The 16723-nt window shown below is 41.5% G+C and overlaps 1 protein-coding gene and 1 pseudogene across 1 annotated transcript; both read left to right on the top strand.

The window, feature by feature from the left end:
• Positions 1-3932: 3932 nt before the first annotated feature.
• LOC146636421 (uncharacterized) lies at positions 3933-5688 on the top strand (annotated as a pseudogene).
• A 1805-nt stretch (positions 5689-7493) lies between these two features.
• Positions 7494-9056, top strand: LOC146636420 (tripartite motif-containing protein 16-like). Its single transcript, XM_085350324.1, has one exon. It carries the CDS (start codon positions 7494-7496, stop codon positions 9054-9056), a length of 1563 nt encoding a protein of 520 aa, XP_085206450.1.
• The last annotated feature ends 7667 nt before the right edge of the window (positions 9057-16723 follow it).

Below are 16723 nucleotides of genomic sequence, written 5' to 3'. Positions count from 1 at the left end.
ATAACATGGTTGGTTATAACATGGTTGGTTATAACATGGTTATAACATGGTTGATTATAACATGGTTATAACATGTTTGGTTATGGTTACTTATAACATGGTTATAACATGGTTGGTTATAAAATGGTTATAACATGGTTGGTTATAACATGGTTGGTTATAACATGGTTATAACATGGTTGGTTATAACATGGTCATAACAGTTGGTTATGGTTGGTTATAACATGGTTATAACATGGTTATAACATGGTTGGTTATAGCATGGTTGGTTATATCATGTTTATAACATGGTTGATTATAACATGGTTATAACATGTTTGGTTATGGTTACTTATAACATGGTTATAACATGGTTGGTTATAAAATGGTTATAACATGGTTGGTTATAACATGGTTGGTTATAACATGGTTATAACATGGTTGGTTATAACATGGTTATAACATGGTTGGTTATAACATGGTCATAACAGTTGGTTATGGTTGGTTATAACATGGTTATAACATGGTTGGTTTTAACATGGTTATAACATGTTTGGTTATAACATGGTTGGTTATAACATGGTTATAACATGGTTGGTTATAAAATAGTTGGTTATGGTTGGTTATAACATGGTTATAACATTGTTGGTTATAACATGGTTATAACATGGTTATAACATTGTTGGTTATAACATTGTTGGTTATAACATGGTTATAACATGATTGGTTATCACATGGTTAGTTATAACATGTTTATAACATGGTTGTAACATTGTTGGTTATAACATGGTTATAACATGGTTGGTTATAACATGGTTGGTTATAACATGGTTGGTTATAACATGGTTATAACATGGTGGGTTTTAACATGGTTATAGGATGGTTGGTTATAACATGGTATAACATGGGAGGTTATAACATGGTTGGTTATAACATGGCTATAACATGGTTGGTTATAACATGGCTATAACATAGTTGGTTATAACATGGTTGGTTATAACATTGTTGGTTATAACATGGTTATAACATGGTTGGTTATAACATTATTGGTTATAACATGGTCATAACATGGTTATAACACGGTTGGTTATAACATGGTTATAACACGGTTGGTTATAACATGGTTATAACACGGTTGGTTTTAACATGGTTATAACATGGTTGGTTATAACATGGTTGGTTATAACATGGTTGGTTATAACATGGTTGGTTATAACATGGTTGTAACATGGTTGATTATAACATGGTTTTATGGTTGGTTATAACATGGTTATAACATGGTTGGTTATAACATTGTTGGTTATAACATGGTTTGTTATACCATGGTTGGTTATAACATGGTTGGTTATAACATGGTTGGTTATAACATGGTTGGTTATAACATTCCGGTCTTTTTGGTGTGGGGTATACGATTGTGCAACAGAGACTGAGTAAAGCCAAGCAGGGACGTCGAGAGAGTACCGGGTGGCTGGATGGAGGTGCTCTGGTACTTCCTCTCCATACCGCCTTGATTGTTTAAAATATGTGACTTGTAGGTAATGAACTTGGCAATAAGTATGCAGTTGCTGAAGAACAACACAAGCCCAAATCTGTGTATCACCCTTGATAAAACAGTTGACTGCGTTCATCAAATGACCGAGTCTAGCATGGACTCTATTGTGAAACATAAACGGTGCTTTTTGAAGAAGCAGTTGCACTGTACGTTTGTGCAGCATTCTGCATTACCTGGCAATAACAGTGATATCGTCCCAGGGTGGGCTTGAACCACCAACCTTTCGATTAACAGCCAAACGCGCTAACTGATTGGACCACAGAGACTGACAACGTGCAACCCACGGTGTGAAGGAACAGGAGGAAGGAAGCAAATTAGTAATGGCGAGGAAAGCTGGAGGACCACCCTTGAGCCAGCTGACTCCTGCTGACCCCAATAGGTACCTGAGTTACCCAACATCCACCAATGGCACCACAGATCCCCACCAAGCATCCCACCAACCCCACTGCAGACGAAAAACTACACCCACTCCAACATTCAGTAAACTCCCAGACTATATAAGACAATAGACACTAAGGTTCAGTCCATCCTCCACCTCTGGCAGATCCCCCCACCTGCAGAGCCAATTCCTCAAAAGCAGAGACCACTCTGCAAAAATATGGTAAAAACTTCCCAGGCAGTTAAAGAGACCCTGAGTTACACCAATGCAATGATACATAATCTGATAAGTTTTTTTCTCATTAGATAAGAGCAGGCTCATTGTTTCACAGTAACTTGTAGGCACATACAGGGAACTATTGTTCTGCCATAAAGGTTTATAATCTACAGGCAGGGCGGTCAGTTTCCAACAATCTGATAAATACAGTTGTTCAGTGCTGACAGGAATCCTGCCTCAAACATAAATAATCACCAGGTATTGTGACTTTACATTAAAAATGTTTTTCCTCTTTGTTCTACATGATAGAAAATAAGGGCAGCTGAACGCCAGTGAATGAATGTCATCCATAAGCTACATTATGGTAAATTAACAGTATTTTAATGTCAGCACAACAATGGAAAAATTGCTCTGTGGATTTCGTAATTCCATGTAAGTCCATGTCTTTTCTACCCTAAAAGTGTGTTTGCCAATCAAACTCTGATCATTTTTTCTAACACGTCCATATTTCTGCAGTTAAACTTGCCTGACTCTGCCTGTTCGCTATTTGTTTTAGCAGTGCAAAGTGCAAACTAACTTCCAGATGATCCAAACTGTTGTATGGTGCTACTGGATTTATAAATAACTGAGAGACCAGGCTAGAAAACACTTCTGTTCATTGAACTGGAGTCAAACAAAGAGCAGCAGAGATTCTTTAAGGACTGAATGACATTCAACAAGTCAGATCAGGAGATCCAGATTTAAATAAACATCTAAAAACACCGGCCGAACCATAAGCTGTTCTGTGTGAAAGAGGAAAGAAAACCAGCAAAGAAGACCTGTATGAAGTGTGAGAACTCCAGTATCCTCTTTGTTTCATTTAATGATGATGCTTATTTTGGAGCTAAATGAAGATGTGGTTCTGTACAAACATATGAAGTGAGAAAATGTGAATATTAAATAGCTCCTAAAATCAATCTTGTGCTAATTATAACTGGCTTATTGCTGCCTGGATTTTATAGATTGCTTATTCAGTGTTTTAACATTTTGAGTGTTTCCTGTCAATCTTGGAGTGTCATGGTACGACCGTGTGGCAGGCAGGAGGAGGACCCAATAGCAATATTCACAAACACGGGGATGAACTTAAGAAACACAGCTTTAATGCTGGCAGGACAGAATACAGGACATGCAAAACTAAACCGGAAAAACGTAAACTAATACTCGAAGGTAGACACAGGGAGATCCACACAACATGAGGGAGAACGCGACGCCGAACAGAGGGAGACTCAGACAGAAATACACAGAGGGTAAACGAGGAAAGTGGGCACACACGGGGAACACAGGTGATACTGATAATCATAACGAGACAGGGCGGGGTGAACTGAACATGACATGTACAGGCACAGAGGTTCAGACAGGAGGAGAGAGAGCACGGGGAAAACACAGACATAACGGGCTGGGGAAACATGAAACAACCACAAAGGGAGACGAGGGCTCATAAATACATAGAGGGCACACAGGGGGGAGAGAGAGCACGGGGAGAACTTAGACATAAAGGGCAGGGGAAACATGGAATAAAACATAAGGAGAGACGAGGGCTCACAGATACACAGAGGGGCACACAGGGGGTAAAAGCCATGAAGGGAAAACACTTAGGGAACAACACAACAGGGCAACTCAGAAAACATGGCCTAAATAAGGAACGAAATACAAAAATACAAGGAACTAAGAATACTGGGCCCACATGGCCCAGGACCATGACATGGAGGAAATTAAACTGAATTGCAAACATTATAAAACAGCTGCAGTCACATTTGTCTGACTCCACCCCTTCAGTGTGGAGTTTTCAGAGAATTGAAAGTGTGGTGCAGCACTCCTGAGCAGACTAAACACGGTGATCAGAAACTGGCAAGAAAAGAGCAAAACTCAGGAGTTCATCAAATTCCAAATTTTTTCTAAAAGAGAGTTGACAAGGACTTTATTCAACACTGAATTATACTGAACAAATCTAAGGAGGACCTCCTGCTGGAAAACATGTCTGACAGCATACAAACAAAAAGGAGAAGAACAGATCCACAAACTGTCCTCTGTGACATGTGTGCAGAGGACAGGAAACCAGCAAAGAAGACGTGCATGAAGTGTGAGATCTCCATGTGTGTCCAGCACCTCCAGGCCCACCTGACCACACCTGTGTTACTGCAGACTCATCCTCTGACTGAACCCATGGCTTTATGTGGGAACACCAAATGTTCTCAGCACGGCAAGCTCCTGGAGTACTACTGCTTGGACGACATGACCTGTGTGTGTGTTTCCTGCGCCATTGAGGACCAGCACCGCCTACACAATATGAAGACCTTCTCCACAGCCCACAAAGAGCTCCTGGAGAAGCTGAAAGCTGAGCAGCTGATCTTACAGGAGAAAACAGACGATGAGAATGTGAGTCTGGAAAAGTGGGAGAAGAGTGAAAGAGAGAAGCTGGGTGGCTGCAGTGTGCGTCTGATTGAGGCTGTGACTAAGCTGCGTGACATCTCTCTGACCAGCGTCCAGAGCTCAGTCTCTGCTCATATGGTGTCCCTGAAAACCAGCAAGAGCAGCCTGGAAGCAGCACAGAAGGAGAAGGACACCTTCACATTCCTGCAGATGTATTCTCAGGTGCATCAGGATGTGGAGAAGGCCAAAGCTGAGGATCTGAGTAAAGGGCTGGAGCCGGGCAGCCATCAGGACAAACTGGTTGAGGAGATGAGACAGAATGGGGAGAAGATGGTGAAGCAAGCGTCTCAGTTCTGGGGATCATTGCTGACTCTGGTTGATCCTGAACACCACCAGGAGCTTGTTCCCACTGGTTCAGACCTGATCTTTGAGCCACAGTCTCTGGGTCCTGGCATGTTGCTGTCCAAAGACAACAGGAAGGTTTTCCACAACAGCTGGCTGGGACAGTGCTGTGCAACTCTTCTAATCTGTAGTACCAAGAAAGCCAGCAGCTTTCAGAGGTGGGTGGTCAGTCTGCCCGAAGAGTCTGATTGGACGATTGGTTTATGTGATAAAAAGTGTGCAAAGAACTTGAAGGATGAACCTTTTTATGGACTGTGCTGGGAGGATAAGGAGCTCAGCTTTCACACAATGGAGAACGATGATGATTCTGATGCAGAGTTTAAAGAAGGAGAAAGTAACATGGCCAACACAGCAAAGCAACACATGGTGTCTTCTGAGTTAATTACAAACGAGGAGGAGAATGGTGATGAGGCCATGCTACAACTTAAAAAAGCTGGAGGTGTTGTGGAACTTTGATGTCTCCTCACTCTCCTTCTACAGCAGAACCAGACAGCACCAGAGGGAAGAAATAATAACTATGGAGATGAGCCTGAACAACAAGGAACTGACTCCATTTGTACGACTGGGAAAGGATAATGTCCAAAACACGACCCAGAGGCAGGAATGGAAGTGCTCATGTGGGAAAGCTTACTACAGGGATGGTAATGGATACAGAAATAATGTGTCCCGCTTTTCTTCCCAGGCTAATTGTTCTTGTGGAAAAATGATTGGTGGTCCATGTGTCACAGAAATGGTTTGTAAACTCTGTTAATTCAAACTCTGCTGATCATTTAGTCATTTTCTGTCCCTGTATGAATATCAATGTAACTGACTGTCTTTCACATTCATAAACTGTGAAGACATTGTGCTGCTTCAGTGATTAACTTGTTGTGCGATGTATCACATATCAAAGTAAAGTAAAAAAATAAAACAACTTTATTTCTTAATGTTATTTTATTATATTAACTATATATGTTTAGCTTCTGTATTTTCTTCTAATGTAGCAACTAATTCTTTTAGTTTGAACCCTTTTACTTTATTTCACCTGCAAGTTGAAGACGTGTGTCTCCATCTACTGGTGGTGCTCTCACATTGTACACACAGCTCTTTGGTCTTATTAATAACAGCAAAGAAACACAGCTGTTGTTTTATACAATGTAAATGATCTGATAATAATAAAGTGAGAATATTTTTAATATGTGCAATGTTTTTATGTATCTGATTAACTGAATCGAAAACATTGCATTTTCATCTGTGTTAATTAGAAAAAAACAAAGTTACAGAATTTGCCAGTTTATTAAGTACACCTTGTCAGTCTCAAAGGTAAAGTAAATAACTTTGGATTAACTTTTAATTAGTTTCAGAGCCTGAGAACCAGGCTGGAAAATACTGCTGGTCTTACACGACACAAAACTTTGTGTCATTATGTTAGACAGAGCTCGTTTTTCTACAGTAACTTGTCAGCACATACAGGGCACAATTGTATGAAAGTTTTTAATCTAAAAAGTTTATAATTTAAAATATAAAATAGAATAACAATACAGAAATAATATGGAAAACATTACGACGTAACCGGGCTCCGAAGGAGGAGCAGCCCCTGAATTTGGACACAGTCCAGCTCTGTAAAAACGCAGTGATTTCCCTGGTTCAGCTCTCGGTAATCCGACGAGTCTCATGTTGGATCTCCTGCTTCTGTTTTCAAGGTCGTCCACTTTCAGTTGGAGTTCCTGACAGTTTAGTTCAATAACAAGTGGCCTCCCAACTTGTTAGTGAGGAAACCACTTCCTCAACTTTACTAATACGAGATTCTGCTGAGGTGAGGCTCTCGGAAAACACTCCGATTGCACCTGTCATTTCTTCATGTAAACTTTTCGCAGGTAAGCTGTAAAATGCATTTTGAGCGACTGAATTTCATCCAGAACATTAGCCTCGGTCGGTTGATCGCTAGCGTTATCTTACTCCATCTTCTCGGTTTCACGGTCGTTCTTAGCATCGTCGAGTCCATCTTTTCTGGTTGTTTTCAGTTTATGATCGGCATAAATACAGCTTTTTGGTCTTATTAATGACAACAAAGAAACACAGCGGCTGTTTTATATGATTTAAATGATCTGATAGATGATAAAGTGAGTATATTTTTAATATGTAGGATGATTTTATTTATCTGATTGACTGAAGCGAGAACACCGCGTTTTCATGTTTGTTTATATGAAAAAAGAAAGTTAGTCAATTTATTCTGTGCACCAACAAACTGATACTGAAGTAAATCCTGCCTCAAGCATCAAAGCCTTTATGTTGGCACAACAATAGAAACATTGCTGCCTGGATTTTATCATTTGATTGCATTTTATTACAAGTCCATGTCTCTTCTACCCTAGCACAAAAGTGTGTTTGCAAATTAAACTCTGATCTGTGTTTTCATGTTGGCACGTCCATATTTCTGCAGTAAAAGTTGCCTGACTCTACCTTCTCTATTTCTTTTAGCAGTGTAAAATTCAAACCAACTTCCAGATAATCCAAACTGTTGTACAACACTGAGTTATATTCAGCAAATCTAAGGAGGACTTCCTGCTGGAAAACATGTCTGACAGCATACAAACAAAAAGGAGAAGAACAGATCCACAAACTGTCCTCTGTGACATGTGTGCAGAGGACAGGAAACCAGCAAAGAAGACGTGCATGAAGTGTGAGATCTCCATGTGTGTCCAGCACCTCCAGGCCCACCTGACCACACCTGTGTTACTGCAGACTCATCCTCTGACTGAACCCATGGATTTATGTGGGAACACCAAATGTTCTCAGCACGGCAAGCTCCTGGAGTACTACTGCTTGGACGACATGACCTGTGTGTGTGTTTCCTGCGCCATTGAGGACCAGCACCGCCTACACAATATGAAGACCTTCTCCACAGCCCACAAAGAGCTCCTGGAGAAGCTGAAAGCTGAGCAGCTGATCTTACAGGAGAAAACAGACGATGAGAATGTGAGTCTGGAAAAGTGGGAGAAGAGTGAAAGAGAGAAGCTGGGTGGCTGCAGTGTGCGTCTGATTGAGGCTGTGACTAAGCTGTGTGACATCTCTCTGACCAGCGTCCAGAGCTCGGTCTCTGCTCGTATGGTGTCCCTGAAAACCAGCAAGAGCAGCCTGGAAGCAGCACAGAAGGAGAAGGACACCTTCAGATTCCTGCAGATGTATTCTCAGGTGCATCAGGATGTGGAGAAGGCCAAAGCTGTGGATCTGAGAAAAGGGCTGGAGCCGGGCAGCCATCAGGACAAACTGGTTGAGGAGATGAGACAGAATGGGGAGAAGATGGTGAAGCAAGCGTCTCAGTTCTGGGGATCATTGCTGACTCTGGTTGATCCTGAACACCACCAGGAGCTTGTTCCCACTGGTTCAGACCTGATCTTTGAGCCACAGTCTCTGGGTCCTGGCATGTTGCTGTCCAAAGACAACAGGAAGGTTTTCCACAACAGCTGGCTGGGACAGTGCTGTGCAACTCTTCTAATCTGTAGTACCAAGACAGCCAGCAGCTTTCAGAGGTGGGTGGTCAGTCTGTCCGAAGAGTCTGATTGGACGATTGGTTTATGTGATAAAAAGTGTGCAAAGAATTTGAAGGATGGAGCTGTGTATGGACTGTGCTGGGAGGATAAGCAGCTCAGCAGCCTCACAACAAAGAGAAATGAAGGTTCTCAATCATCCACTTCACAAGGTTTGAAGGTGCAAAATACTGGCACAGCCAGAATTGGGACCCAACTCGTGACAACCTCTTCATTAATCACATATCAGGGGGAGAACGGAGAAGAGCCTGTACCACAACCTGAAAAGGTGGAGGTGTTGTGGAACTTTACTGCCTCCACGCTGTCCTTCTTCAGCAGAACCGGACAGCACCAGAGAGAAGAAATAATCACAATGAAGCTTAAAGTAAGCATCAACAACTGGGACCTGGTCCCATTTGTCCAACTGGGAAAGCAAAATATCCACAGCACAACTCAGCAGCAGGACTGGAAGTGTTCATGTGGGAAAGGATACAACTGGAATTGTAACAGGTACCGGGACAATAGTTCTGGCTACTCCCACCAGTTTGTTTGTTCCTGTGGAAAAGCTCTTAGTGTCACAGAGGTGGTTTGTAAACTTTGCCAATCATAGCTCTGTTTGTTTGTTTTTTTCACAAGAGGAATATAAATTTAAGTCACTGATGAATTCAGTGTGATGAATCTTTAGTGATGAATTTGTAAAATTTGAAGAGTAAACAAAATTCAAATCAAACATGAAATGCATATTCGCTTGCATGTTTTACAATTTTACTTATCTTTTGCATTTGGTTCCAATGTAGCAACAAAGTCTTTTAGTTTAAAGTTTTCTGCTTGATTTCAGCTGCAAGTTGAAGATGTTCGTCTCCATCTGCTGGTGGTGCTCTCACACAGCTCTTTGGCCTCATTAATGAGAACAAAGAAACTTCTGTTTTTGATACACTGTAAATGATTTGATCAATAATGAATTAAGTTGATGTTCAGTTTGGAATGTTTTTGTTTAGTTAAAGTGTTGACAGTTTTATTTATTTTTTTAAAAATACATAATAAGAAAATAAAGGAACCCAGCAAGGGAACGTCATCCATAAGATATTATGGGAAATTAATAAATGCAATTAGTTGCATAAAAACTGTAACTGCTCAATCGTGATGTCTGAACTGTTCAGTTAACACAAGAGAACTCTCACTTGGCTAACAGAAAACCTAACTCAATAATGTTTGCTATATTGCATAAATTAACAAAGAAAACACTTGAAATGTTCACCATTAGTTCCAGAAAGAGGTTAGAATACAGAGTGATAAGTAATACATCGCTTTCATTTCCTGTGTACATACTATAAATGATCTAATCAGTAAGTCTGTCACGGACTGCGCTGGCTGGCGTTGGGATGAGGGGAAACAGGACTCAAATGCTGGACTTTGTGTGATGAAAACAGGGCGTTTATTTATTTCCTCTTCCTAGTGTTAGTGTGTCTCCGCTCCTCCCTGTCCCAGCACCCCGTGCTCGCTGCCCTCTCGTTCCCACAATCCTAGGAAAACACAGAGGCAGCCGTCAGAAACACCACAATTGTGGCAGACTAACCTTCACTAACTTGAATAACGTGAAGACACACAATAATCCAGCGTCAGAGAGTTCCACCACTCACACACGCACACACACACACACACACACACACACACACACGCACAAGGACAACGAGGGACAGCAACATTAAATATTCAATTCAGTTTGAAGTTGTGGAATGTTTTTATTGACTGGATGAAATTTAACGTGAGTTTTTGAAATATAAAAACCAACCTTTTTTTTTCAACTTTACTCAAATACGACAAGGGGGAAAAAAAGAACAAGTTTACATACAAACAGTGTGAAATGGTGAAATGAACTATGTGAAAGTAAATCCTGTTAAATGCTCTTCTTCTGAAGCTAACATGAAGGTTGTCTCTACAATAAATCCATTGAACTCCTCGCTTGTAAAAGGAAACACACACTAACTTTGGTTTGATCAGGAGCAGCTGAACCAGGTAAGACAAAAGTATAAATAGATTCAACAACATTTGTGGTTTTAGGTACAGATGCTGTTGCTCATGCAAACCACATCACCAACACCACCTGTTGGTTTTGATTCACACTGTTCTTGGATCTACTGTCAGCTGTGAAAAATGTGCACACTGATCAAGGAAATGCTGGGTGTAGGTACAGTAAGGACAGTATGGAGACCTTTGTTTTGGCTCGGTGCTGGGGTGGGATATTCCTGGGGCTGGTGTTAACCAAGGCTGTTATAGTGTGCAGAGCTCTGGTGCTCTTACCAACCTTGCAGTCGTAGCAGTGCTCTGTCCAAGGTGCTGATTTACTCCGATCTTCAGTGTAACAAGATTCATACGGGTCTCTTGAATATTCAGTTCATAGTCAAGCAAATCAGAGAAATACAGGAGGGTGGGAAAAATAATCCGCACAGGATACAAGAACCTTGGTGAGCTGCCGTGTCACATGGGACACACAGTTAGGTTCTGTCATGCGCCAAGGCGCGCGTACACCCAAAGGATCCAAAAGCAGACTCCAATGCGAGCAGAAAAAACGCTTTATTATCTTAACAAAAGGTGATCCGGGATAATCAAAGAAGAAAGCGAGGACCTGAAAAACCCGGGGAAATAAATGACGCGGGGAAGCCGAAATCGGGACCGTGGAAAGCTGCAACAGAAAGGGGAGAAAATTACTAGTGAGCCGGGAAAACAGGGAAACACAACAAGACGGGGTTTGAGTAGCTGGCTTACGATCGGAGTGGGACCGTGGGACTTGGGAAGAGAGTGTGAGAGTCCGTGGAAAGAGAATCCGAGGAGTCAGTGATGAGGACAGGTGATGCACTGGGTGGTCCATGCAAATAGGAGGACAGGCAGGTGGCAGATACAGCACGCCGGATCGAAATCTAGACACACAAAGGCAGAGTTAACGCATTTCAAATGATACATCCGTACAACGCTTTCGCGGGAGGCTAGTTACCACAGAGAGGTGATTAACGGACTGGCGTGGAGCATCCGCGGGGTTAAACAGTCCTGCAGGTAATCGCCCCGGATGGAAAGCAGGTGTGCCGGTGATGGTCCAGCCCGGGGGTGTGTCCACCAGGGCATCGCACACACACTCCTCAGACACAGGACCACGGACCATGACAGGTTCAGTCTGGCCTGTGACTCCAAGCTGATCTATCATCCAAATAATTGCTCTCACTTTCAGTGCAAACTACTTGCGCCCACTATTGTCATCACATGCAAATGTTCAGAGCTTGAATGAGGTCAGTAATTTTTGTGCGAGCTAGCTGGTGAGGTTACCTATACTGCTCGGTGAAACTGGCGATTGTATCAGTAGAAGATTGTACGGGAATTGGTGCGTAAGTCTGCTATAAAAAGTGCTTCCTAATACTGCAGATGATCCACCAAAATCTGGTACTTAATGTGCTCTGTAGCATCCTCAGGTAGTGGATTTTCCAGGGCAACCTTGAGTCTGGCAAATTCTCTGGGCTCCCAAAGCAAAACATGACCAATACATTGGACAGCTGGTCGATACTCTGTCATTTTTCTTTAGAGATTGCTGCTATTGAGCTGGCTCAGATGTCTCTGAAGAATAGGTGTTTGACCACAACAGCAACAGAGGTGCAGTAAGTGGAGTGCAGGCATCAGTTCTTCTGTGCATATCCATCACCTGTTGTTGCAGCCTACAATTATCCTCCATCAAACCTCCTGGGAGGTGCAGGGGTACTTTGAAACAGGTGGTCTGTGTGATCAGGCAGACGTGAATATTGAGCTCCAGCTTCTTGTGGTGAATTCCAGTCTTTAGGAGTGAGCGGAGTCATCCTGGCATATCTCTCTGATAGTCTCTCCACACTGTGATAGGGCTGCTGTTGCTCTGATGAGTAATTTACATAGGGAGTTGAGCAGGAAGAGTGATGTGGCTCTGGTAGAGAAACAGCAGTCTCCAAGCAGGTGTCCGAGTATCTCTGCAGGGTCCGACGTCTGCTGGGCGCCTGCCCTTATGCTGATCTGGGAACATCTTTAGACAAATGCACAGTAAGCACGCTATCAAAATCTCAAGGACCAAATGTTGCAGAGGTTTTAAGGCAGGGGCGTCCAAACCTTTGTCACTGAGGGCCACATACATAAAAATATGGGGCCACTTACTAGAAATTAGGTATATAGCCTTAACTTTAGTGTATTAAAGTTAGAAAAATCACTTAAAAGTGGTCAAATATGTTATATTGTTGAATATGATTAAAGACAAAACTGCCTTCATCACATCTTTCTATGAATGGATCTTGATTCATTTATTCAGAAAAAGCTTTGGTAGCTCATTCTCAGAACAGCAGCCTCAGATTTCTTCTTAGACAGAAGATTTACAGCACAGAGAAAAACAATAAAGGGGAAAATGGGACGGGTACATTTCAAGCTTGTTATTTTAGTTATTAGGCTTAGAAATACGCCCGTTAATGTTGGTTTGAAACCGTTATCAACATTAACAGACTGAACTGGACTTAATAACAGGAGTGGATATAATTTTAGTAAATTATTCTGGTGAGTATCAGCTGCGCTGGGTATGTAAATCGGGCCTAAAGTGCTCGTGCTCTCGTCCACTCCCCCCAAAACAATTAGCAGCTGTGCGGCGTCTGTGGCATCGGTGCTCTCATCGCATGCGATGGAGTAAAAATCAAAAGCACAGCTTTATCAGACAGTTGCAGTTTAATGTTGGCTGACGAGTCTTCAATGCGGTGCACAACTGTTTCTGGACATGCTGACGTTGCTGAAGTCCTGCACTTTTTCGGTGACTCTGAAAAAGGCTTGCCATGTCTTGCGATGAGTTGGGCGACCTCATAGCTGGCTATTGTAGCCTTTTCCTTGACCTTTTGAGCACAAAAAAAAATACTGTTACTGTCCCTGTAGGAGAGCTACCCTTTGGTTTAATTTCTGCTCTCGCTCAGCACCAGTGTAGGATGCATAGGCCTGATGTTTGGTTTCATAATGACACCGTACATTATACTCTTTCATAACTGCCACACTTCCCCTTGAATTCTTTGAAGAAATAGTCACTCTCCCACCATGTCTGAAATTTTCTGCACTCACTTTCTACCTTTCGCTTCTTTGGTTCTGCCATGTTTATTAACTTGGGGTAAATTTCTTCTGTGACTGTCCTTTTTGGTGGAGCAACTGCCTTGATCAACAGTAGCTCCCCCTGGTGTTAAAACTAAGAAGTGCAATACACTCAAGCAAAAGTTGAAGTGCGGGCCATATGCTATTCTATTTATAAAATTACTTGCGGGCCAATTAAAAATGGACGCAGTTGGCCCGCGGGCCGTAGTTTGGACACCCCTGTTTTAAGGAGTAGATTTGCCAGATCATAATCAATGTGGCCACCAGGGGGCATCAGTTAGGATGCAAATCCATTATTGAAATAAAGTGCAAATAACACTTCTGCTCTTGTTTCTAAGTAGAGTGATGTGGTTCTCCTACAAGGAATAAATGACATAATGAACAGATTGCTGTCTGCTGCACAAGCATGCATTGTAACATATAATTAGACATGAACTTATCTCTCTACTGCTGATTTCTTGAACATAATACAAAGAAATAAATTCTTTATGGTATATAGTCCTTCCTTGCAATATATTTACACAGTACACCAACATTAAAAGTATTACCTATGCAGGTCATATACCCTTGAAGTTCAAACAACAAAAAAGTCCATATTTTTGCAGTCAGACTTGACTTGTTTTAGCAGTACAAAGTGCAATATATAAAATAACACCGGTTGCAAGGTGGTTAGCACTGTTGCTTAACAGCAAGAAGGGCCTGGGTTCCATTCCACTATCAGGCCAGGGGCTTTCTGTGGGGAGTTTGCATGTTCTCCCTGTGCTTGCATGGGTACTCTGGCGTCCTCCAACAGTCCAACAGATAGGTTAATTGGAAACTCTAAATTGCTTAAAGGTGTGAATGCTAGTCTATCTCTATGTGACAGACTGACGATCTTTTCAGGGTGCACCCTGCCTCTTGCCCTAAGACAGCTAGTAAAGGCCTCAGCGCCCCCAACGACCCTGAAAAGGACAACCGTAAGTGAATGGATAGAACACAATCAAAACTGTTGTACAGTGCTGTAGTGAGTGGATCATCAAAGAGCAGCAGAGTCAGAAGACTTGACAAAGAAACAAAAGATTTTATTTATTTAAAACCAACAAAAAATGAAGAAATACAGAGGAAGCCCACATGTCCCACTTTCACAATTTTTAACATTTGTGGATCTACGTGAAGCTGGCAGCGTAAAATTTGTCTCAAAATCCAACATGGGCATATAACGTGATCTGTGTGTATCAGGAGATTTAAGGATTTGTTACCTGGAGAGGATGTTATCTGTAGTTTTAGTTTTTGAACGAGAAAATTATCTGATTCATGAAGCTGAAGCTGTATTATGTATAAATTACCAGTAAAAAAAAAAAAAACAGTATTTACTCAGAGTTGGATGTACGCATTTATAAAATAGTTTTGTGTAGTGATGCCCAGATGAAGCCTCATGAAGCCTTGAAGGTCCAGCATATTCCACATAATAGTTGTCATTTTCTTCACAGTTTCATAGTTGTTCATAACCTGTAGTCAGTTTAGCTGTAGTCTTCTGTTTTTCTCCTTGGTGTTCTTGTTGTTTGCCTTCATTCAGCCCTAATAAAGGATCGCTTTTTATTTGTAAACCAGCTGTGTCTCCTGCAGTGTCTGCTCTTGGGTCCATTTAAAAAATACATAGCACACCCCACCGTGACAATGGATGTCTCGACACACCCTCCAAAAGCCTCAGCACAGTGTCCACCAGCATTAGTTTTATTTGTTTGAGAGGAAAATTCTGGAGAGAGCAACAAGGATTTTATTGAACACTATTGATTATGTTAAACTTATCAAAACAGGACATACTGTAAGTAAGTAAGTAAGTAAACTTTATTTATTAAGTGCTTCTCACAGACAGGCAATCACAAAGCGCTGTACACAAATATTAAAATATTAAAATAAACAATAAAATCAATAGACATTATTTACAATGTAAAAGATCAAATGTAAATAATGTAAAAAAATATATATAAAATATGTAGATCAACAAAAGGCTTGTTTGAACAGAAGAGTTTTTAACTGTTTTTTAAAAGAATCCACAGAGTCAAGCAAACGTAATTGTAGTGGTAAACTGTTCCACAGCCTTGGTGCAACAGACTGAAAGGCTCTGTCCCCTTTTGTCTTCAGTCGTGTACGGGGAACAACTAAGAGACTCTGAGTCTGTGAGCGGAGATGACAAGCAGCAGTGTATTTTAAAAGAAGCTTGGATAAGTAATCTGGAGCCTGGCCATTTAGTGCTCTGTATGTTAAAACAAGAATTTTAAAGCGAATTCTCAACTCTATTGGGAGCCAATGTAAAGAATATAAGATGGGAGTGATGTGAACACGCTTGGTAGAGCGAGTTAGTAATCTGGCTGCTGCGTTTTGTATTGTCTGGAGGCGAGAGAGAGATGATTTATCCAAGCTAGTAAACAGGGAATTACAGTAATCTAAGCGTGATGACACAAATGTATGAATGAGTTTTTCCAGTTCAGCTGAGGAAACCATATGTCGCAGTTTAGATATGTTTCTTAAATGATAGAAACAGGAACGAGACAAGGATTTTACATGAGAGTCAAGGCCCAGAGAAGAGTCAAATATTACTCCAAGATTTCGAATATTTGACTTGACAGATGGACAGAAAGAGGCAAGAACCTGACTGATTTTAGAATGTAGCTCAGGAGGAGCTATGATCATGGTCTCGGTCTTGTTAGTATTTAGAACAAGGTAGTTGCTTGAAAGCCAATCAGAAACCTGGGTTAAGCACTGGACTAGGGTGGACAGCCTATCCAGCTGATGAGGCTTAAAGGACATATGGAGCTGAATGTCATCAGCATAAAAATGATAAGACAGGTCGCTAAAAGATTGAATGATACCAGCTAAAGGAAGCATATAAAAAGAAAATAGTAATGGACCTAAAACTGAACCCTGTGGGACACCACAGGTCAGGGCAGCAGTGTTAGAGGAGAACCTATCAGTCCTAACAGAGAAGGTCCTGTCTGATAAGTAGGAAGAAAACCAGTCTAGGGCAGAGCCAGATACACCAGCCAAAACCTTGAGCCTGTTAAGTAGGATTTTGTGGTCGATGGTGTCAAAGGCTGCACTAAGATCAAGCAAAATGATCACAGAACAGTTCCCTGCGTCAGATGCCATTAATAGATCATTATAGACTCT

This window comes from Diplotaxodon limnothrissa, linkage group LG3 (assembly GCF_057381915.1).
Source record: "Diplotaxodon limnothrissa isolate DT_005_m linkage group LG3, D_limnothrissa_male_GT1.1, whole genome shotgun sequence".
NCBI classification, from domain to species: Eukaryota; Metazoa; Chordata; class Actinopteri; order Cichliformes; family Cichlidae; genus Diplotaxodon; species Diplotaxodon limnothrissa.
This window is presented reverse-complemented; position numbering and strand designations above follow the sequence as displayed.

Coding starts and splice junctions, on each gene's coding strand:
- LOC146636420 (XM_085350324.1), top strand. CDS start 7,494: ATGTCTGACAGCATACAAACAAAAAGGAGAAGAACAGATCCACAAACT.